The sequence below is a fragment of the Lagopus muta genome, chromosome 1 (assembly GCF_023343835.1).
Source record: "Lagopus muta isolate bLagMut1 chromosome 1, bLagMut1 primary, whole genome shotgun sequence".
NCBI classification, from domain to species: domain Eukaryota; kingdom Metazoa; phylum Chordata; class Aves; order Galliformes; family Phasianidae; genus Lagopus; species Lagopus muta.
In genome coordinates, this window is record NC_064433.1 from 120,988,921 (window position 1) to 121,009,984 (window position 21,064).

General features: G+C 50.3%; 1 protein-coding gene across 1 annotated transcript; it reads right to left on the reverse strand.

The window, feature by feature from the left end:
- Window positions 1–1,914: 1,914 nt before the first annotated feature.
- Window positions 1,915–12,428, reverse strand: LOC125685644 (maestro heat-like repeat-containing protein family member 2B). Its single transcript, XM_048928903.1, has 31 exons — window positions 12,404–12,428; window positions 11,996–12,117; window positions 11,734–11,856; window positions 11,429–11,594; window positions 11,176–11,274; window positions 10,910–11,061; window positions 10,416–10,559; window positions 9,805–9,897; window positions 9,451–9,520; window positions 9,222–9,335; window positions 9,046–9,119; window positions 8,594–8,713; window positions 8,339–8,446; window positions 7,990–8,149; window positions 7,821–7,861; window positions 7,503–7,644; window positions 7,041–7,093; window positions 6,604–6,711; window positions 6,217–6,336; window positions 5,923–6,045; window positions 5,633–5,788; window positions 5,289–5,411; window positions 4,914–4,993; window positions 4,371–4,506; window positions 4,162–4,254; window positions 3,680–3,766; window positions 3,382–3,505; window positions 3,070–3,179; window positions 2,531–2,683; window positions 2,145–2,299; window positions 1,915–2,042 (listed from the first exon to the last, which is right to left on the reverse strand). Exons 1-31 carry the CDS (start codon window positions 12,426–12,428, stop codon window positions 1,991–1,993), a joined length of 3,426 nt encoding a protein of 1,141 aa, XP_048784860.1. The 3' UTR covers window positions 1,915–1,990.
- Between the last annotated feature and the right edge of the window lie 8,636 nt (window positions 12,429–21,064).

Here is a 21,064-nt window from a genome sequence, read left to right on the forward strand (position 1 = left end):
GCAGCGTAGGGGAAAGGGACCTGTGGGTCCTGGGGGACAGCAGGGTGACCATGAGCCAGCACTCTGCCCTTGTGGCCAAGAAGGCCAATGGCACCCTGGGACATACTAGAAGGGGCATGGTTAGGAGGTCAAAAGAGGTTATCCTGCTTCTCTACTCTGCCCTGGTGAGACCGCATCTGGAGTATTGTGTCCAGTTCTGGGCCCCTCTGTTCAAGAAGGACAGGGAACTGCTTGAGAGAGTCCAGCACAGAGCCACAAAGATGATGAAGGGACCAGAGCATCTCCCTTACGAGGAAAGTCTGAGGAAGCTTTGGCTTGGAGGAGACTGAGAGGTGACCTAATGAACGCTTATAAATATGTAAAGGATGTTGGGTTGAGAACTGGCTGACTGGCAGAGCACAGAGGGTCGTTGTTGGTGGTGCAGAGTCCGGTTGGAGGCCTGTAACTAGCGGTGTTCCTCAGGGGTCTGTGCTGGGTCTGGTCTTGTTCAACATCTTCATCAATGACCTTGATGAGGGGATAGTGGCCACCCTCAGCAAGTTTGCCGATGATACAAAGTTGGGAGGATTGGCTGACACGCCTGAAGGCTGTGCTGCCATTCAGCAAGACCTGGATAGGCTGGAGAGCTGGGCAGAAAGAAACCGGATGAGGTTTAACAAAAGCAAGTGTAGAGTCTTGCATCTGGGGAGGAATAATTCCATGCACCAGTACAGGTTGGGGGATGAGCTGCTGGAGGGGAGCTCTGCGGAAAGTGACCTGGGTGTCCTGGTGGACGACAGGTTGGCCATGAGCCAGCAGTGTGCCCTTGTGGCCAAAAAGGCCAATGGCTTACTGGGGTGCATTAAAAAGAGCGTGGCCAGCAGGTCAAAGGAGGTGATCCTCCCCCTCTACTCTGCCCTGGTAAGACCTCATCTGGAGTACTGCGTCCAGTTCTGGGCTCCCCAGTACAAAAAAGACAGGGATCTCTTGGAAAGAGTCCAGCAGAGGGCCACGAAGATGGTGAAGGGCCTGGAGCATCTCCCCTATGAGGAAAGGCTGAGTGAACTGGGTCTGTTCAGCCTTGAGAAAAGGAGACTGAGAGGGGACCTGATCCAGGTCTATAAATATCTAAGGTGTGGGGGGCAGAATGGCAAGGCCAGACTCTTTTCAGTGGTGAGTGGAGACAGGACAAGGGGAAACGGCCAGAAACTGGAGCATAGGAAGTTCCGCACAAACATGCGCAAGAACTTCTTTACAGTGAGGGTGACGGAGCACTGGAACAGGCTGCCCAGGGAGGTGGTGGAGTCTCCTTCTCTGGAGATGTTCAAGACCTGCCTGGATGCCTACCTGTGCTACCTGGTGTAGGGAACCTGCTTTGGCAGGGGGGTTGGACTCGATGATCTCTGGAGGTCCCTTCCAACCCCTACAATTCTGTGATTCTGTGATTCTGTGATGTCTGTCAGGAGGATGGAGCCAGGCTTTTCTCAGTGACATCCAGTGACAGGATAAGGGCAATGGGTACAAGCTGGAACATGAGAGGTTCCACATGAATGCTAGAAAAAAAACTTCATGGTGGTGGTAACAGAACAGTGGAACAGGCTGCCCAGAGAGGTTGTGGGGTCTCCCTCTCTGGAGACATTCAGAACCTGCCTGGACACATTCGTGTGTGACCTAATCTAGGTGTTCCCAGCAGGGGGATTAGATTACATGAGCTTTTGAGGTTTCTTCCAATCCCTGACATTTGGTGACTGTGATTCTGTAACTGGTATGGAGAAGAGACAGCAGCTATTGAAATAAAGACTTGGTTTAAAAAAAAAAAAGGTACTATTTTTATATATATATATATTTATTTATTTATAATAAATAATACAATTTTTAAGCTCATCTTCTCTTTTCTCGTTCTCTTCTCTTCTTTTCTCCTTTTCTCCTTTCAAATTTCCCTTTTCATTCCCTTTTTCCTTCCCTGCTCCTTTCCTCTCCTCCCTTCCTTTCTTATCCTTTCTTCTTTTTGCTATTGGCTCCATCGCTGAAGACAAAATTCTCTTATTCTCCTCCATGTCTCACTAGAAAAAGTAGAGTCGCAACTTGAGACTATTCACAAAAAAGAAAAGCTGCCTCCTCCCTACATCCCTCTGCAGCAACAGCAAAGGCGGGAGTGCCAGTACCTGTCCGTTGGCCCAAGCGGCCGGGAGAAGTTGCTCATCACGGCCTCAGTGTGACAGCGGGTGAGGATGACCACCGCCTGGCACAGGAAGGGCAGGAACGTGCTCTGCTGCGCAAACGATGTGATGCTGCGCAGGATGTAGAGGATCGGAGGCACCTGAGAGAAGAAGGGGAGAAAGAATGACTTGCTGCATCCTGCACTCTGCAGGGCCCAACCACGGACATTCAGCGCATGAGCAGTGCCTGCTCCCTTGACATGCTGCCAAGTCCTAAGCCTGAATTTCATGCCAGCTACCCTGGTCTCCATGCCCTGAGCACAAGGGGCAAACGGCACAAGTCAGTGCAACAGCCAGCAAAAGTCCAAGACACGTGAAGGAAAGTCTCTTACGTTCCAACTGATGTCCTTCCCGTGCATCTGCAGGAAGGTGGTCATCCACTTCCCAGCAGCACGCACACGCACTCCGTTGGCTTTCCGGATCGTCTCCTTGATGGCAGTCATGAAGTCAACGGTGCGTTCTAAGGGGAAGTTCCTGCACACGATCTGCAGAGAAATGAGAAGCGGGAGAGATCTCATCACTGCTCTGCTGCAGCTGTCTGTACCCTGCTGTTTATACGGAAGGCGGTTGAGCCTTCTCTCAACTTCTGCACCCATGGTGTTTGCTTACATGCAAAGCCTACCTCCCAGCAGCCACAGTCACACATGCATGCAAGTGCACTCACACACACAAACGCACATCATAGAGTCAGAGCCTTGCACTGGGTGCCTGAAGGCCAGACGTAGCTGAGAGCCTCCTGCTACTTGCACTGGGAAAAGAGCACTCAGGGTAACAGCTCATTTTGGAAACAGTGTCAGAGGCTGGGAGCAGCACAGGGTCGTGCAGAAGCCTACACACAGAGATCACACCACCCCTTCTTGGGTCCACATACCATGGCCATTTTGGATGTGGTCTGGAGCTGAGAGGCGATGCTGCAGGCATGCAGCCCCTCGCACAGGCTCCCGATGTCACCCGTCTCGATGTCTGTGTTGGTCGCTTTGGCTGGAAAGAGCACAGGGAGAAAAGGGAAGTCATGCTTCTGGAAATGAAACTGCATTCCACGGGGGAAAGACAGAGGACAGGGTGGGGACAAGAAGAGAGCTGTGCACGGTGCCTCTCCCTCCTGTAAACAGGGCCCAGCCCGTGGGGCTCTGGTAGTGCTACAGAGGAGGGCAGAGGGCTGGAGCGTGCCTGCTCCACTCACCTTGGATTCGCAGAAGGGAGCTCAGACAGGTGACAGCCAGCTGGCGGGATGCGGGCATGGGGTCACAAGTCAGAGGCGCCAGCAATCCCACCAAGGAGCCAAAGTGCTCACAGGCATCTCTTCTCTGCAGGGGTGAGAGGCAGGAACAAAGCTGTAGACGGCCCCAGCTCTCTCCAGCTTCTCCCATCTGTGCCTTCCCCACGCCATGACACAGCATGCACAGCTGGGCAGAGCTCGCCTTCAAGCTCTGGGGCACTGGGGAGGGAGCAGGGAGCACGCGGTGGGGCTCTTTACTCACTTGAAGCTCTTCACAAACAGCCAGCAGCTGGGAGCAGGTCTGCAGGGCCCTCTTGCGCTCCCACACGTTGCTCGATACCATGGATTTCTGCAGGACCTGGAGTAGAGCATCTGTCTCACTGAGGATGTCTTTGCTTTCCCTTCCTGCCACCCCTCTCCCTGTCCCCCCTTTCCCAGCACTTTCCCTTAAGGCCTGCCCTGTTGCTCCATGTGGCCTCCTGCCTCACTGACCACGGGCACTGCCGCCCCGCTCTCTGCAGACACGCCTGCCTCCTAACCCAGGAGCTTTTCCTCGGCTGTGGCCTCCAGGGGCTGGCTCCTGCTTTCCCCCTGCAGGGCCCATTTCTCTGCCCATTTCAGCTCGCAGTGAGCTGGCACGTCAGCAGGAGATTTCTCCCCCTCTGATCCTCCTCTCAGTCCCCAGATCTCTGCCCCCGCTATTGACAGGCACCATGCTTTCTCCCTTGCCCCACGCATACTCACATGGACTATGTTCTGGAAGAAGCCACCGCTGGGCTCTGTCTCCAGCAGGACCACCATGAGCCGGCCCAGAGCTCTCAGTGATGTTTGCTGAAGCTGAAAGCAGAAGAGGGGAGTGACGTGTAGCATCACGGCTGCTGCCAGAGCAGAGGTTGTGTGTGCTGAGGTAGGGTTCTGACCGAGAGGTGGCCGGGAAAGTTACGGCAGGTTACCTGCAGGTACTGTGCTGCTTGCGGTGACTTCCTGATCTTCAGCATCATCTCTGCTGAAGGGTGTGTCACGATGTTCTTGCAGCACAGGACCAACATCTCACGCAGGTCCTTGCTTTCAGAAGAGGGCTTCAGCTTGCTGAGAGGAGGAAAACAGGAAGAGAAATCAGAAAGGGTATTTACCTCTCCAGACTGGTTCAGACAACATCTGAGTTTCTCCTAATTGACAGCTACAAAGCCAATACCCCCACCCAGCTCATGCTGCTGAGCACTGCCTTCAGTTCCAGCAGCGCCCACCTCCTCCCCGGCAGCAGTGAACCACCTCCTGCTCTGGAGGGAAGGAGACCCCAGCTCTCCCTCTCTTCCCTGCCAGGGCACAGGAGCACCAGGGCCTTTCTCCCTGCCCAGAACCTCAGCTTTGCTGGGCACAACAGACCAGCCGTCTCTCCTGCTGTAGATGTGGTTCCTCCCCCCCTGGCCCCTCCAGGCGCTCAGGAGCTACCCAAAATGGGGATCACCATTCTGACTTGCAACCTCAGCCCTTACCTCAACTGCTCCAGGGCCAGAACCACTTTGAGAGGCACTGGGGAGACAGGCATGCCCGAGTAATACTTCTTCATCAGGTCCTGCAAGTCCCAGAGAGACAGTGTCAAAGTGGGCAAGGGGCACACAAGAGCTGTTCCACCCGGCCCCCAGACAGGCACAACTGCCACACACCAGCCCCATCACTTTCCTGTGGAAGCACTGCAGGATGCAGCAGCTGGTGCACCCAGCCCGCTGCCCAGCCACTGCCTGCCAGCACCCAAGGTCCCCACCAGCTGGAGACGTGTGGCTGCTGGACACCTGCATGCCTCCAGGGAAGCGAGCCTTGTGGCGCAGCCCAGAACTCCTCTGCAGACAGCCCCGTCTCCAGGCACTCACCATCAGGATCTCCAGCAGCTTGCTCTTCAAGGAGGGGTTAAAGCTTGCAGAATCACCCACAGCTTGGTAGGCAGAGCTGCAGTCGGTGATGCTCTGCACCAGCGCGAGGTTGTTCTGCAAGTCCTGAGGAGCAAGAGAGAAGAACATTCTTTGAACTGCGGGAAGGGACAAGGGCTGCAAGGGACACACGTGGGGACAACGCTAAGGGAAGGGCTTGGATCTTTATCTGGGCACAAACAGTTCCCCGAGGGACCTTTGGAAAGGGAAGGCCCATCTCAGCATCCCCCCATGTGGAGAGGCTGCAGCGGGGCGCTCTGACACCCTGGCACGCTTTGAGCTCTCACCCGGCAGCTGCAGCTGTAGAGCATCAGGACGTTGCCCACGATGTCTCCCTCCAGGTGGGCGAGCAGCTGTTCCTTGGAGGCACGCAGTGCCACGCTGCCGTGGGCGAGCATGAGAGCGCTGCGTGTGGCATGAGCTCTCGTGCTGTCCAGCTCCATCTGTGTGGGAAGAAATGCCTTGAGACACTCGCTAACGGCCCCCAGTGCCCCGCGATGCTCCTGGGCTCCCAAGGCAGGAGCTGCAGGGAAAATAAGGCAGAAGAATGCCAAGATGGAAACCCGTAACGCTTTACCTTCTTGCGCCTGGAAATCCTGGCATTGCGGCCTTTGCACAGCCTGGACGCAAACATGGTGAGCGTGGCCAGGACTGTGTGGAAGTTGTTCTCAGCAGCATGGCTGAGAAGAGAGATGATTCCCTGCACAAAAGAATAAGGGGCCGTTGGCACAGGCCTGAATCTGCAGGTCCGCTCCTGAGCAAAATGGCAGCAGTGCAGAGGTTGAAAGGCCCGGAGCAGGGCCAGGAGAAGGCCTCTGCCCCAGGGCCAGAGCGGGGATGCTCACAGGAGCTGGAGGAGAGGACAGCTCACCTGGGCCTCACGTGGCTCCTCTGCATTTGCCTCCTCCAGGTGCTGTAGCAGCTTCTCCTGCACGTGGAGGACTCCCTGACAGGATCCCAGCACCGTGCCCAGAGCCTTGTACAGGAATGACTGCAGGGGAAGAAGCTGAGATGTGGCAGCAGCTTAACCTGCTGGTGGAGGGCCAGGTGGGAAGGAGCCAAGCTCCCTGGCGGTTGCTGAGAGCAGCTGTGGGTCTGAGCTTTAGCCATCCCCGGGCAGATTGCAGGGAAAGGCCCTTTGGGGGGCATAGACTGGGGAAGCAGCATCTGCACCCGCGTGGGCAGAGCACCAGCCGCAGCCCCAGCCCCAGCTGGACACCTGCAGCTGCACCGCTGGGTAGAGCCGGGGGGAACTCACCTTTTCTGCAGAGCTGCTGGCAGAGCTGCTCAGCCGCTGGCTCAGCTCACAGCTCAGGGCCTCGATCCATGCCTTCTCCTCTATTGTGTCCAGCGACGCCTTCAGGAACTGTTGGAGAACAGGAGAAGACAATGTTCCCTTGCCCTTTGCCTCTTCCCTCGCTCCCAAGTTGCTGCAGCCCTCTGGGGAGAGGTGCCTGGAAGAACAGTCCCTCTCCCAGCTCCCCCAGTGTTCCCTCCATTAAAGCCACCCACCCTCTTCTCCTAAGACCCCTCTGGGCTTGGGACAGAGCAGAAGAGGCAGCGCCACAAAGGCGTGCGGCCGCTCCGCAGCAGCGCTTGAGAGGCTGTTCCTGCCCCACAGTGGCTCACATGGGAGCGGGGCTACTTGGGGCAGGCAAGCACTTCTCTGCACCGCGCCTCCCGGCAATGCTGTACCTTTAGCAGACGGCGCTCAAACTCGGCAGCGTCCGGGAAGCTCTCATCTTTCCCTGCACAGCAATAGGAAGACAAAGACCCTTACTTGGGATCAAGGCACAGAAGAAGAGCTGCTGCAAACCTGGCTTGGCCTGGGCACTTGACACTACCAAGCTGGGACCTGCACCCCCTCCACAATGACCTGTCCCTCCCCACAAACACTGCCTCCACAGGAACACGGAACTAAGTGCTCCAAGGCTGCTGTCTGAGGGGACATGAAGGGCCCATCCACGTCCTGGAACGGGCAGATCTCTGGTGGGATAGGTCCCTGGGCCTCAGTGCTGACTCCCAGGAATGGGAACAGCAGCAGAGCAAGAACTGGCCTGCAGGCAGTGCTTCCCCTCTGCCATGCTACAGAGCTGCATTTTCACTCCCCCCCTTCCCTTCCCTGCCTCTGCCTCTTCTTCCCCTCCAGTGCTTTACCTTCAAGACACTGCAGCAGCAGGGGGATCTCAGTAGCCCACATGGCCCCCACAGCCCTGTGGAACCTGCTGTGGAGGTTTTTCATCAGCAGTAAGGCAGCAGCTTGGAGTTTGCTGCCTGCAACAGGGCTGCCTGCCACCACCTGAGTGAGAGCAACACAAAGCAGGGTCACTTCTGCAGCAAGAGCAACGGCTTTCCCCCAGGATGGAAGCAGCTCGGCTCTGCTCTGGCAGGCAAGGAGCAGCCAACAGCTTTGCCCATGGCCATGCTGCTTCCTCCTGGGTGCTTGTGGCACCGGCCTCTGGAGCATCTACTCACCAGCAGTCGTGCCAGCAGTGTCTGGGGCGTCAGCAGTGGGCCTGCAAAGAGAAAAAAAGTGCTGAGTAAGACTCCAAGACACTGTGTGCCCAGCCACGCACACCTCCGCTGTCCCTTCTGGGTGCTACCACAGGTCAGCAGAGCTCACTGAGGGAGTTTTTGCTCCTACCTTGAAACATGGAGCTGACAAAATGGGGATCCAGATGTTCTATCGGCCGTCCTGTCAGCTCCTCTCTCTCAGCCAGGGCACAGACACAGCGGGAGACTGGGATCAGCATGCCTGTGTACTGCGCTGGCACCACAAACAACAGCAGCCGCGGCCACAGGAGCTGTAGGGAACGAGGCAGTTGAGCAGGTCAGCATTCCTGCCTCTGCTCAGAGATGAAGAGGACTCTGTGAATTTCCCTGAGTCCTGTGTGCTTCAGAGCACATTGGAGGAGAGACCTGGGGTCCTGGAATGGGACGAGGAACACGTGAGGGAAAGGCAGGGAGCAGCAGCAGGGCAGAGCGTGACTTACTTTGGACATCCCTCTCACAGAGACGTCCAGTGATCCCAGGATGTCCATGCACAGCTCCTGGAGAGCTCCTTCTTCCTGGGCTTCCCGGGCAGAAAGGTCTCCGGCTGCCTGCTCAACAGTGGTGTTGAAACACTGGTTATGCTCAGTTCTCAGGAGCCTCTCAGGAGGCTCAGGTGTGGCCTCAGCGGTGCTTCTGTATAGCAGCCTCTGAGCAGCACGGGTCTTCCAAAGGAAGATGCTGCCCACTGCCCTTACCCTTCTTCCTGTGGCGCGGCTGAACTCCCTGAAGATGTGCCCCACCACATCCCAGGCTGAGCAGCTCCGGGTGTTCGAACTGAGCAGATCCTTGATGAAATACAGAATAGCCGTCCTCACCTGCAAGGGGTCAATTATGGGTGTGATTTTCCTGGTCAGAAGGCAAAGGGAAGCCACCTGCTCATCGGGGCAGCCCTTTGGGCATGAGCAGAGACAGCAAGAGCACTGGAGAGGCTTTAGCTACTGAGATGAGGGCCTGGCCTTAACACCAGGCTGTGCGCTTTCCATGCACAGCACAGGGACCTGCCTGCTCCACTCTGCCTGCTCTCCCCACAGGAGCCATCATGACCGTGTGACCAGTGCCCCAGCACCTCTCTAGTCACCCCAGCCCTGCCCGTGCTGGCAGCAGCATCACCACCCCGACAGCGCTTTCTTTTCCCCAACCAGCTCACCCGGATGCTGGGGTCGCTGCACAGACGCTGCACAGCCTCGACGACCTGGGGCAGCATCTCCGTCATCACGGGCTCTGCAAGAGATGCACAGAAGCATGAGCGGAGCCACAACACAGATGGCAGAAGGGAGCCCTGGCAGTCCCAAGGCGTGGTACTGATCAACCCGTGGTACTGACCATCAGAGCGAGCCAGAGCACCCAGCAGACCCAGGGCTGCCACGCATCCAGGCTCCCAGTCATCGCCCAGCTGCGACTGCAGAAACAGGATGGTTTCCTCTGGGCAGATCCGGGCTGCAGGGAGGAAATCCCACGCTATGTTAGCAAGAACCTCACGCCCATTCCTGAAGTTTGTGAGAGAGGTTTTGGCCAGGGCAGCGCCAAGCATGGCCAAAGCTCCTCTCCTTACCCTGCAGCATGATGCAGTGGGTCAGCTGTGCACGACCAGCCTCGCTGTGCTGCTTGCTGTCGTCATAGAGCTGTGGGAACAAGGTCCATTTGATACAATCACATCAGCACTGAGGACGGAAAAGACACTGTGCTGCCCGCTCTCGTCTCCCTGGGCACTCTCGGGAAGAGGGCAGGCAGACAAAACCCAGCCCTCCCCACAGCATCCCCGAGAGTACATGCATGGCTCTGGACCTGCCTTGAGCATGCAGGAGCTAAGGCTGAGCCGCCTTATTCAGGGGTCAGAGCTTTGCAGTCCTCCTGAGACTTAGCCAAGAGGGAAACTGCTGTGGGCGCAAGGATAGGCTCCCCTTACCTGGTAAAACACGGCACTGGCGACGTCCAGAAACTTGTCCCCTGGGATTACAGACTCAATGCCCCCTAAGGCCTCCAGGAAGATAGTGAGGCTCTGCAAGAGAGCAGGAGAGGAAGAAAGGGATGAAGCCACATCTAGCCACTTGGGAGTGGAGAAACTGTTTCCCGATTGTTTCTCTGCAGGGAGAAGCTCCTGCACAGGCGTTCTTGTTTATCCCCCACCTCCCAGCGGCACCAAGGGAGTCTCTCTGCTCTCAATCGAGCCGTGTTTGGGCATCATTTGCAGGCATTTCCCACCCAGCAGCCCACTTCTCCCCCATCAGATGCAACTGGATGTGGTCCCCCCAGTTGTTAGCATAGAGCTCCTCAGGCACTCAGAGCCCCACAGTGGTGGTGAAACTTCCCATCCCCAAGAGATGAGCCCCAGTGATTCTTGGTTCCCTCCTGGCTCCTGTCTGGGTTGTTCCTTCTCTGACTGAAGAGCTCAGGAAGCCTCAGAGCTCCCTTGAACACCCATTCCTTCTTTCTCCAAGGGCTCCCCACCTCCTCCCTGGCCCCTCGTGGCATTTGCACGGGCCCCACGTCTACCCTGAGCCCTGCACAACAACTCACCTTGGCCACCCTGCAAATGTCTTGGATCTCCTGACACGGGTGAACGAGCCAGAGGAGCTGCTCCCAGACCTGCTCTTGGTGCCGCTCCTCTTGCAGGAGAACCTCCAACATGGCAGCCACAGCCCCAAGGACGGCCTGTTTGTCCTGGAGAGGATGGCAGAGGCCCGGTATCAAAGACTGAAGGTCTGCCCTTCCTACACAGAGGGCTTTCCCCTTCCCCTTTCCCTTCCCCTTCCCCACACCCCCACGCCCAGCAGGAGATGGGCTCGCTCTGGAGGGCAGGCAGCTTTTCCCCATACCCTCATCCCCAGCTCTTCCTGCCACAGTGCTGTGACATGCAGCTGCTCCCTGGCACAGAGCCACTTCAGGGCCCTTTGCAGAGCCAGCCCACTCCCTCTCATCACCCCTCAGCTCTCAGCCCACTGGGCACAGACAGAGCTGCCGACATGGGTGCCCCTGCTGCCATCCTGGGCTGGGAATGCAGCAGTGCTCACCTGTTCCTCCTGGCAGTCTTGCCAGTTCCACACCACAGAGAAGAGCAGCTCGTGAAGGTTTTCACAGATCTGCTCTTTCTCCATGGCAGGCCAGGGGCATTGCATTCCTGAGGACAAGTAAGTCTTGACTCCATCCAGCCACTGTTTCAAAACTGAAAAAACAAAATAATTAAAAAAATAAATTATTATTATTATTTTTTTTAAGAGAGTGAGAAAACGGAGTCTGTGAGAGTCTGCAGCAGGGCTGCTCTGGGGCCGGCACTCACCAGCACAAGCGATGCGCAGGATCTGGCCACTCTTCACCTGGCCCACCACACTGCGCAGGCCTGCCAGCATCAGCCACACAAAGGGGATGCACTGTGGAGCTGCAAAGAGGAAGGAGAGGGCCACAGTCAGAGCCCCGGCAGCAAGGTAGGTGGACAGCAGCCCTGCAGCCCCCAGCTCAGTGCAGATCACACTCAGAGGGCAGAGACCCCTTTCCCGGTTGTTATAGATGTCAGGAGGTTGAGGGTACTCTACCATAGGTGCTGAAGAGTTTGCTCAGGGTGTTGAGCACAAACTCCTTGGACATGTCCCCCGCGGCCTTCAGGTGGCTCTGGAGCTCAGCCATCACCAAGGTGAAGTGCGTCCGAGCCAGAGCCACCAGGACATTGCTGGCAGCTGTCTTGACATTGCTGGTCACGCCCTGGAAGAGAGACACTGGTGACACGCAGCCCAGGAGACTGCCTGAGGCCCTTGGAAGAGCTAAGCCCCCACCATCCGCCAGCAGAACACCAGCGTGGGCAGGCAGTTGGTTCCCTTTGCCTTTGGGAGTGAGCCCTCACCTGGGCTGCCGTCAGGTCCCGGGACACCTCTGCCAGCAGCCGGTTCACCACTCCGCACGGCGGGCGGCTGCTGTCTTGGCACAGGGCGCTCTCCAGCTCACAGTACGCCTGCGCTCGGTCGCCCTGGGGACAAGGATCAGTCACGCTCGTTTTGCCCGCTGCCACCCATCGCTCTGTGGATGTGCTGCCGGGCCTGGCACCCACGGCACCGTGGCCCTGGGCCAGGAGGGCAAGGGTTGCTGGTTGGATGTCCCCAACTCACCTCCTGATCTTGCAGGCGCTGAAGCAGTAAGGTCGCGGCGCAGGTAGGGACAGGGCTTGACACCCTGCTTCTCTCCCTGCGACGCGTACGCCTGGGCACGCAGCCCACACAAGCAAAGAGACCTGGAAGGAAAGAGCAGAGCAGCTGCTGCAGGTGTTGCTTGGAGCCAGGGCCGAGCACCCGGCCAGCTGTGGGAGGAACGCTCCTCCAGCTCCACAGCGCAAGGCTGCGTGTGGTTGGCGGGGACAGGGGAGGGAGCTTTCCCCTTGCTGGGGTGCTGGGGAAACCACGGTGAGCAGCTGCACTCGGCAGAGCAAGGACAGCGCTGCTGGCACGTCCTAAACAGACACTGGAGGCACACGTGTGCTCGGGCAGCGTCGTGGTGTCCAGAGAGGTGGAGGGACTCACCTCGAAGGGCTCTCAGCCTCTCCATGATAGCAGGATGCCTCCAGATAGACACAAAGCTCTCTCTGGTTCCACTTCCTGCGGGTCCCACAAGCGGACTGAGCCACCGCTCCCACCGCTCCACAAGGGTGGATGACGCAGCCACTGTGACACCACACTGCAGTGTCACCTCACAGAGAATGAATGACGCGCCCCGGGCTGGGGACCAGACAGGTCCCCAGGGCAACCCTGCAGGCCCTCAAACACAGCGCGCTTGTGTGATGCAATCGGCTCTGGGGTTCCTGTTCCATGCTGATGCAGGGAATCACCTCAGCAGGTGATGGAGAGCCCCTGCCAGGGAGCAGCTGCTGGGCACCGTTGCCCGGCGTTGTCTTAGTGACTGGGGACTCCATGCCGGGAGGCACTGAGGCCCCCATCTGCTGCCCCGACATCCTCTCCAGAGAGCTTTGCTGTCTACTGGGGGCACGTGTCAGAGATGTTAAGGAGACTCCACTGCATCTGATCAAAAATGAATACATTAATACTAGAAAAGAAAACTTCTTTATGGTGAATGTAACAGAACAGCGGAACGGGCTGCCCAGAGAGGTTGTGGGGTCTCCCTCTCTGGAGACATTGTGTCTTTAAACTTATACAAATATGTCAATACTTATATATATTTGAGACACATCTCTACCACCAATAAATTAAGCATTATATGGCTCTGCATGGATGTACCAAATCACCTCCAAGATCAGACTAAATGCATTATATCTATGATACACCAGCGATAATTCTCCCTCTCTCAGCAGGATCTATTAGCCTGAGCACTGCAGCAAGCTAACGGAGCTGGTGTACCAACTAAGAGGAGGGGTGTCTGTGCACTCCCATTACTCTTCCCATTACTGATTATGGAAGTTTTAGCATTAAAACAAGATAAAAGTTCAAGAGACATCATGCAAAATAATATATACGATTTTCAAATAATTTACCAGAGAATACCCTTTTCATTAAATCATCTTTTTTTTTTTTTTTTTTTTTTTTTTTTTAATTCAGACCCACTTTCACTCCGTAGTTCTAAAGCAGTGGTTCTTTGCATTGTGCAGTGAAATACTAAGGAACTTAGCCTGAGAGTTGCAGAAATGTAATTAAAAGAGTGCTTGACATTTCTGAGCATGCATGCTGTTTGTATTTCAGTCCACATATGCAACTAACTGTTCTTGCATCTGAGCAGAGAAGTTAGCAATACTGAAAAAAGTGATGGCGTTTCAAAAGATGACAGGCCTACTTTAGTTCAGTTTTAAATTTATGATTATTTTTGGAGTTGCAAGATGTGGGTACTACAAATGTAAATCACTGTCACTTGAACACAGCTCACTAGAAACATTCCTGAGAAGCTGGCTCTGTTTCTGTCTCAAACAGGCTGAAAGAAGGCTACTTTCTAATTTTCTTTTTTATTATGATGTTTCTTACTCTACTCATTTCCCATAATATAGCAGAGAGCTAAATCAGTGAGAAGATACAGATTTTGCAGGATCATTCTAATCCTCCATGATATTTGAAAGGCTTCTCCTTATTTACTAAATTAGTCTCAGTGTTACAAAAGTAGTTCATAAAAATATTGTTTATAATATGCTATAACATCACATTTTCCATTGTGTAACATTGAGTCTGGGATGCACTTACAAGGTAGCGCTGCTAATTTGTTCATCCAGTTTGAAGACCAGCACGTGACCTTAATGTATAATCAGGAAAAGTGTGGGAGTATGTATTTCTATCACAATATTCTGTCTGATATTCTAAGAGAGGAGTCTTATTTTTGATTTGATACAGGCTGCTTGTATGAAGTATTGACATCAAGCAGAAGCATAGAAGAGAGGGAGACTTCCGATATGTCGCATAGGACTTCCTTCCCACTTGTACACGCACTCCTTGTCCATGTTTATACACCAAACCAGTGGTAACAGCCTATGTCCACAGAAGTGGACATTTTGGAGGATGCTCCAAAATGAGATGGCACTGTCTAAACTGCCAGCTGCTGCAGATGGCTTTGATTCACGCTAGCTTCCAAATAGTGCCTGAGGTCATCACAGACTAGAGCCATACCCAGGACCCATCTTACAATCTGCCAGTAGCAGTATAAAGGGCTCAAAGTCTGGGAAATTCCTTGGTACTGCTTTAATTTTCAGGCAACACTACACAAATCTGGAAAAAGAAACTCCATTACCAGTCGTGTTTTATCCCCACTGTGTGTCCCTAAAAACATGTCTGAATCTGTCCCGCTAGCACTTGAACCCAGGGAGATCTTATAATGATGGAAAGCAGATAAATGCCAGAGTGGGAGTTGGTAAGAACTGTGTGATGTGGTTCTGGCTTTGGGGCTAGAGTGTTTAGCTCCGAAACTGCTGTACCTCACAGACATTTGCTCCAAGGAGCCTTTCCAATATTCTAGCCATGTAAAGCTCTCCTAACACGTTTGAAATGTACTTGGTATTCAGAGACCTTTTGGACTTCATCCAGATGTGCAGAAGTACACACTTTTTATTTCTAATTCTTAAGCTTGGCACAAGTTTGGCTTCTTGAGACTGACATCACAATTGTAAAATGCTTTTAATGTTGGTGAGAGCCAGGCTGAAAGACTTTATTTTGTCATTAACTCCCTGGGCAGAGTCTGAAACTGCACTGTGTTTATTGTAAAGGAACAAAACTCTCATAGGTATTAAACTAAATAATTTCTTTGGGCTGAGCTCTAAACAAAACATCATTTTTAATACTGTTTTAAGCAATAACTGCTTCCAGGATTATTACCTTAATGAAAGCATTTATTTTTCTTATTATTCACACTTTTATTATTCAAAACCTCTGGTGGATTTGCAGGTACTAGCATGGCTACATATATACAATTTATGGCTGTTTCTTGTGGGATTAATTTATCTGTTTTATTCCCTTTCTTAAATTACAATGAAACAACACAGGTAAGCATAAAATAGCTATCATACCTTCAATTTCAAAGATGACAGCTCATTATGGAAATGATGGCAACAAGCAGAAACAGCAAAGACCTTCCTATGCCCCTAAGCTGAGTTAACTTCGGGAGAGAAACTTGGACTGTGTGAGGGTTGAGATCCTCTGCACTTTGAATAAACCGTAAAACATCTACTGTGTTTTCACACTGCTCTGCTCCAAGTAGCTGTATAACTATGTGCAGATCTGACATGGGAGCAAAAGAGTTGAAATCCAAATTTAAGTAGCATATGGTAAAGAAAAACATATCAAACCTACACAGCAAAATATAGACTAAGATTACCCATCTAGATAGGGTGGCAGAATAGTTTTAGTGCTCTACAAGATTGGACCACTTGGCACTTCCATAGCTTGTCAGACTATACCAAAATATGCAGGCACTTTACCATATGGAGTAAGAATCGAAAATAAAACAAGCTGTGGTGCCTAGCAGCTGGTATGTCACAGATAAGTGAAAGCAACTGAACCAAAACTGTAACTATTGACATAAGAGATATCATAACTGCGTTAGGCCAGATGGTGAATGCTAAGTGCCACGATTCTACATAAGAGAGTGATTTTGTACTGATTTATTCTACTTGATGTGCTGATCCTAAAGCACTGCTGACCAAACAGTCAGGGAGTGGCTGCAAGTCATGGAAAATGAGAAGTAGCAGAAAGACATCTTGTGGCAGCACATAACTTCATCAGGAGTGACACAATACCACAGTTTTCCTGGTGAATTAAAGCCTAGTGATTTCAGTCACGTACATACTCCAAAGCATGGGAAGGCTGGAGTAAGCTCTAAGCAGGGTGACAAAAATGGTACAGAGAGGTAGTATCAGAAACTTCCATTTCAGTGTATTTGGCTCAGTTCTATGCACCTTAACTTTATACATCTACGCATCAGTAGGTCTAGCCCCAGTGGTCCCCATGGTTCCTGTTCATTCTTGCTGCCCAAATGAACCCTGCAGCTCACTTTCACTCCTTGTTTCAGTACAGGCCAGAATGCTGGAGTTATTTATGTTAATAATATCCATGCAAAATTTACACTCAATCTGTATCATTTTTAGCTAGGTTGATTACACTTTTGCAATTGACACTGCAGACTCACAATAATGTGGGCCCCCTTAATTGAAAGAGGGCAGCAAATTACTCCATAGCAGCAGAGCTAAATGGTCAATGATAAGAATCTTTTCAGCCAGTCTTAAACCTCAGGAAAAAATGGAAATATATTTAACATTCTGCATGATTCTGCAATGAAGAGGAAAATTCTCACTTCTGCTTTCCCAGTGGCACCACTTTCACGTCAGATAATTATCCTTGACAAGTTCTTAATAGATTAGAAAGAAAATTGAGGACTTTAAGAGGTTTTCACGGACAATTTTTCCCACTTATAAAATTAAACATCTGCCTTTTCTAGTGTTTTCATACATCTTGTGTATATAGATGGAAATATACTCTTAAATAGATAGAAATTAACACACACTATATATGTCATATATAAGCACAGATGTTCAGTCTGACATGCATACAGAAATCTAGCAGCAGACAGAAGTACTTCTCATATGTATGGAATGACCTTTTCAGTCCCATTGTCTGCTTAATATTCTTGGTTTTGGGTTGTTTTACTTGATGTTTTTTTTCTTTTCCTTTCAAATTGATTGAAAAGAACTTGTTCTTCATTGGGCAGTTATTAGCAGCTCAAGTTCATTCCACATATTTTTCTTCCAGATGTTTTGGAACATCTACTCAGAATCAGAGATTAAAAGACATCATAATTAATATTTTGAAAATTCTGATCAACTATACTGCTTTTTAAAGAAGATATCAAATGACTTAGTACTGTGAAGTAGCAAATTATCAGACTGCCCATTCCTCTCCCAGTTTATTTGCATTTCTACTTCCCTCTCACCAAAGAAGCATTACATACATTTCAGGTGCATATATAGACTTGCAGAAGCTTTTTGTAGTCTCAGCATCCTTGCTGCACTAATTCAGGTTGAGTTCAGTGAATTGAATTAGTACACTAATTTTTTTCAGTAAAGAAAAAAACAAACAAAAAGCAACTAAGAATTACAGCTAGAATGGATAAGGTAAATTGTTTGCTTTTTTGTTGCTGTTACAGACTGATACATGCTATCAGTAAAAACTCTCATGACTTCTAATGACTGTATAATCTGAACAGCTTTTTATTTTTTTCCACGTATCACAATATTTTCATACAGTCACAGAATCATAGAATCACAGAATGGCCTGGGTTGAAAAGGACCTCAAAAATCATCCAGTTTCAACCCCCCTGCTATGTGCAGGGTCGCCATCTACCAGACCAGGCTGCCCAGAGCCACATCCAGCCTGGCCTTGAATGCCTCCAGGGATGGGGCATCCACAGCCTCCTTGGGCAACCTGTTCCAGTGTGTCTGAGTGAAAAATTTCCTCCTAATATCTAATCTAAACCTCCCCGGTCTCAGTTTAAGATCATTCCCCCTTGTTCTATCACTATCCACCCTCATAAACAGCCATTCCCCCTCCTGTTTATAAGCTCTCTTCAAGTACTGAAAGACCACAATGAGGTCTCCCCGGAGCCTTCTCCAAGCTTAACAATCCCAGTTCCCTCAACCTTCCCTCATAGGAGAGGTGCTCCAGCCCTCTGATCATCTTAGTGGCCGTCCTCTGAGCTTGCTCCAAGAGCTCCACATCCTTCCTGTATTTTGCCTTTAAATTATCAGTTGGTGAGGTTTTAAATATTCTTCCAGAGAGTTCAGTACTGTCACTGCCTGACTTTTCATTTCCAGTTGCTCAGGTGACTGCACTAGGGACTGCAGCAAACATGCAGACAGTGCTCACTGTTTCTGCCTGCTACAGCCTGTTTGAACATCTCATCAAAGCATGGAACGTCTGGTTCAGGAGAGGATGGCCTCGAGTGCTGGAGTTCAAGGAGTGTCTGGACAATGCTCTCAGACACACGTCTCTGGAGTGGAGCCAGGAGCTGGACTCGTTGATTCCTGTGGGTCTCTTCCAACTCGGGATATGATTCTATGGTTCTGTGATTTCTGTTTTGTAATTTATATCTAACTTGAATTGTGGATAAGTACTCATTTTAAAAGCCCGTCAGGATACTAAGAAATTCTAATGAGAGAAACTCATTATTCAGGCTATTTCCAGGCCAGCTGGAAGTGATGAATCAAAACTAATTTAAACCAACTCACATGCCAGCTGTGTTTTTAAAGATTATCTGTGGCTGCTGTTAACTGCAGATAGGGATTCACCAGATAAAGGAAAGTATATGCACAAATGTAAATGACACAATTTGATAATGGTGATTTTATCTCAGACTCATAGTTAGTGTGCCTTACGCTGTTGTGGTTCAAAGGTAATGTATTCTGTTTACACAAGGAACGTTATTACAAAGATACAAGGAGTCACCTTGCTAAAGGATGAATTCTAAATACAATTCTATATTTTCATAGTATCAGAATAGGCAGAGTGAACAGCTTCCAAAGGAGATAAATATGTTTGTTTTATTACCAGGCATCTGTACCACTGATGACAACATTCAATAGTATTTTAGATTAGTAGCAAAATATATCTGGCTGTAAGCTGGCAATTAAAGAGTGTGCTGCCTTCAGGTGTTTACTGCGAAAGGTGATTGTTTTCCTCTTTTGAAACATACCACATGCTCTCTGCAGGAGATGGAATATATTACAATTTAAAACCATTTGTGAGATACTGACCAAGAAAACAGGTTATGCTCTAAGTAAATAACTTCAGTTTTAATATATTCTGGGAGTTGATGTTAAGGCTGTAAATATTTCATTCACAAGAGGACCCAAAGTCACAAATGTATGAATGTTTTGTCCTCTAAATAGAGCAACTGGCCTCTCTTTAAACTGCTTGCAAGTGGAAAAATAAGTAAGCAAAAAAAGCAACCACAGCAGTCTCTGAGAAGACAAAAAAATATTATAAAAAATAGGGAGACAGGTATTAAAGAGGATTTAAAAGAGCAGGAGCTCTAGGTCTGAGAAATGGGCTATCTAGGTCTCCATACGGATAGACTGATAGGTATGAATACAGTCAATTTACATTCAGTAATAATGCTAGATACTTTGCAGAAATAGATCTGATAAGGATAATGGTCAACAAGTCTATAACGGAAGGTTCTTCTTCAGGCAGTTTGCACTTATCATATGTTCTCAAACATGAAGAAAAATACTCTCTACAAATGTATCTTATCAAATGTGGTTGTAGATGTTACATGTGTCTGACTCTTCTGTGAATTAATAAATTCTTGTTCTGTGCATCATCTTGTGGCAGTGCATTTCTTGTGCTGTGAACTCTGTGAGAGTATTTCCCTTCAGCCTTTTCATTTCATTTAATGTTACCTTGTTCCAGCCTTCTGAGAAAGGGCAAATGAGAGTCCTTTGAGTTACCTTCTCTGGGTCATTCATTATAACAGGCAGATATAGTACAGATTGCTGTTATTAAGTTTGTTCAGATTTTCCTGTTATGAGATCCTGTTTTCAGTTGCTTCTAACTTCGTCAGACATGAATGCCTCAGGCTGAAAATGTCTGCCCTGAGCTGATTTTCATTTATTTATTTATTTATTTTGGAGAGTTTCAGGCAAAGGAGATTAGCCACTTCTGAGAACGAAAGAAACAACCAGTCAGTTTTCTGTGTTAAGAAATACTCTATCATCTCATTTTCAGAAAGAGACAAAACCTGAACCAGAGGGCTCCCAATCTTGAGACCTGTGGGCTTTCCATCAGAAATGTACTCACAGTCACTGTGGGGAAATCTGTGTGGATCAGGCTGCATCCTCAGACTAAGGAATTTCCTCTCTTTCCATCTTCAGTAAAGACCTGAGGGCTTAATAGGTTTCTCTCTTTTGAATGTCACTCCTGATGCCTTCTCTGGGCCATCAGTTGTCCAGGTATCTAGTTTCCTACTTTGCAGAGCAGCTGAGGTGTCCATCCCCTGACAGTACCAGCCCAGCCTAGAAAGAGACAGTGATGAGAAACATCAGCAGGGAAACACCGAGGCTGGGAGTAAGAGAAGGAAGGAGAAAGACAGGTCAGGGAGAAGCTGGAAATAACTGGATGAGAAAACTGAGTAAAAGCCCATGAGAGGCAGCAGGCTAAATCAAGGTACAGAATTCAACTTCTTTAGAGGTGGAGGATCAGCATCAGTCCTTACCTCTGGTGCCATACTCCTCTGTAAGACCAGGCAAGGCAGCTGTTGAGACTTTCATGGCATGTGCCTTGTTTTTTGTGACGTGATCTTGGGATCCGATCTATCAAAACACTGAACACTCAGAGCTACTGCCTGAGTTAAAATGTGTTATATAATGCTCTAAGAAAATTATGGTACAACATCTTTCTAATTAGGTATTCAAAATTAATGAATATTTTTTTACTCCTAATAGCTGTGTTTCAGCTCCCTCCTTGGAAAATGAAGACCTGTTCATTTAGTGGAAATGAAATAGAACTATAAATCCTTAACAGATCCAGAAGCAATGGCATCATGGGATGGAATGACTAATTTTGCCTCCAGTGTGCAGTTTCAGCAACCTGCAGGAGGTAAAACATGCAGCCAAAACAGTGATAAAGGAGAGCAAAGCACAACAAAGAGCTGCTAAGCTGAATTGAAAAGCTAAGGTGTGCAACAAAAGTCAGTACTGTGATTAC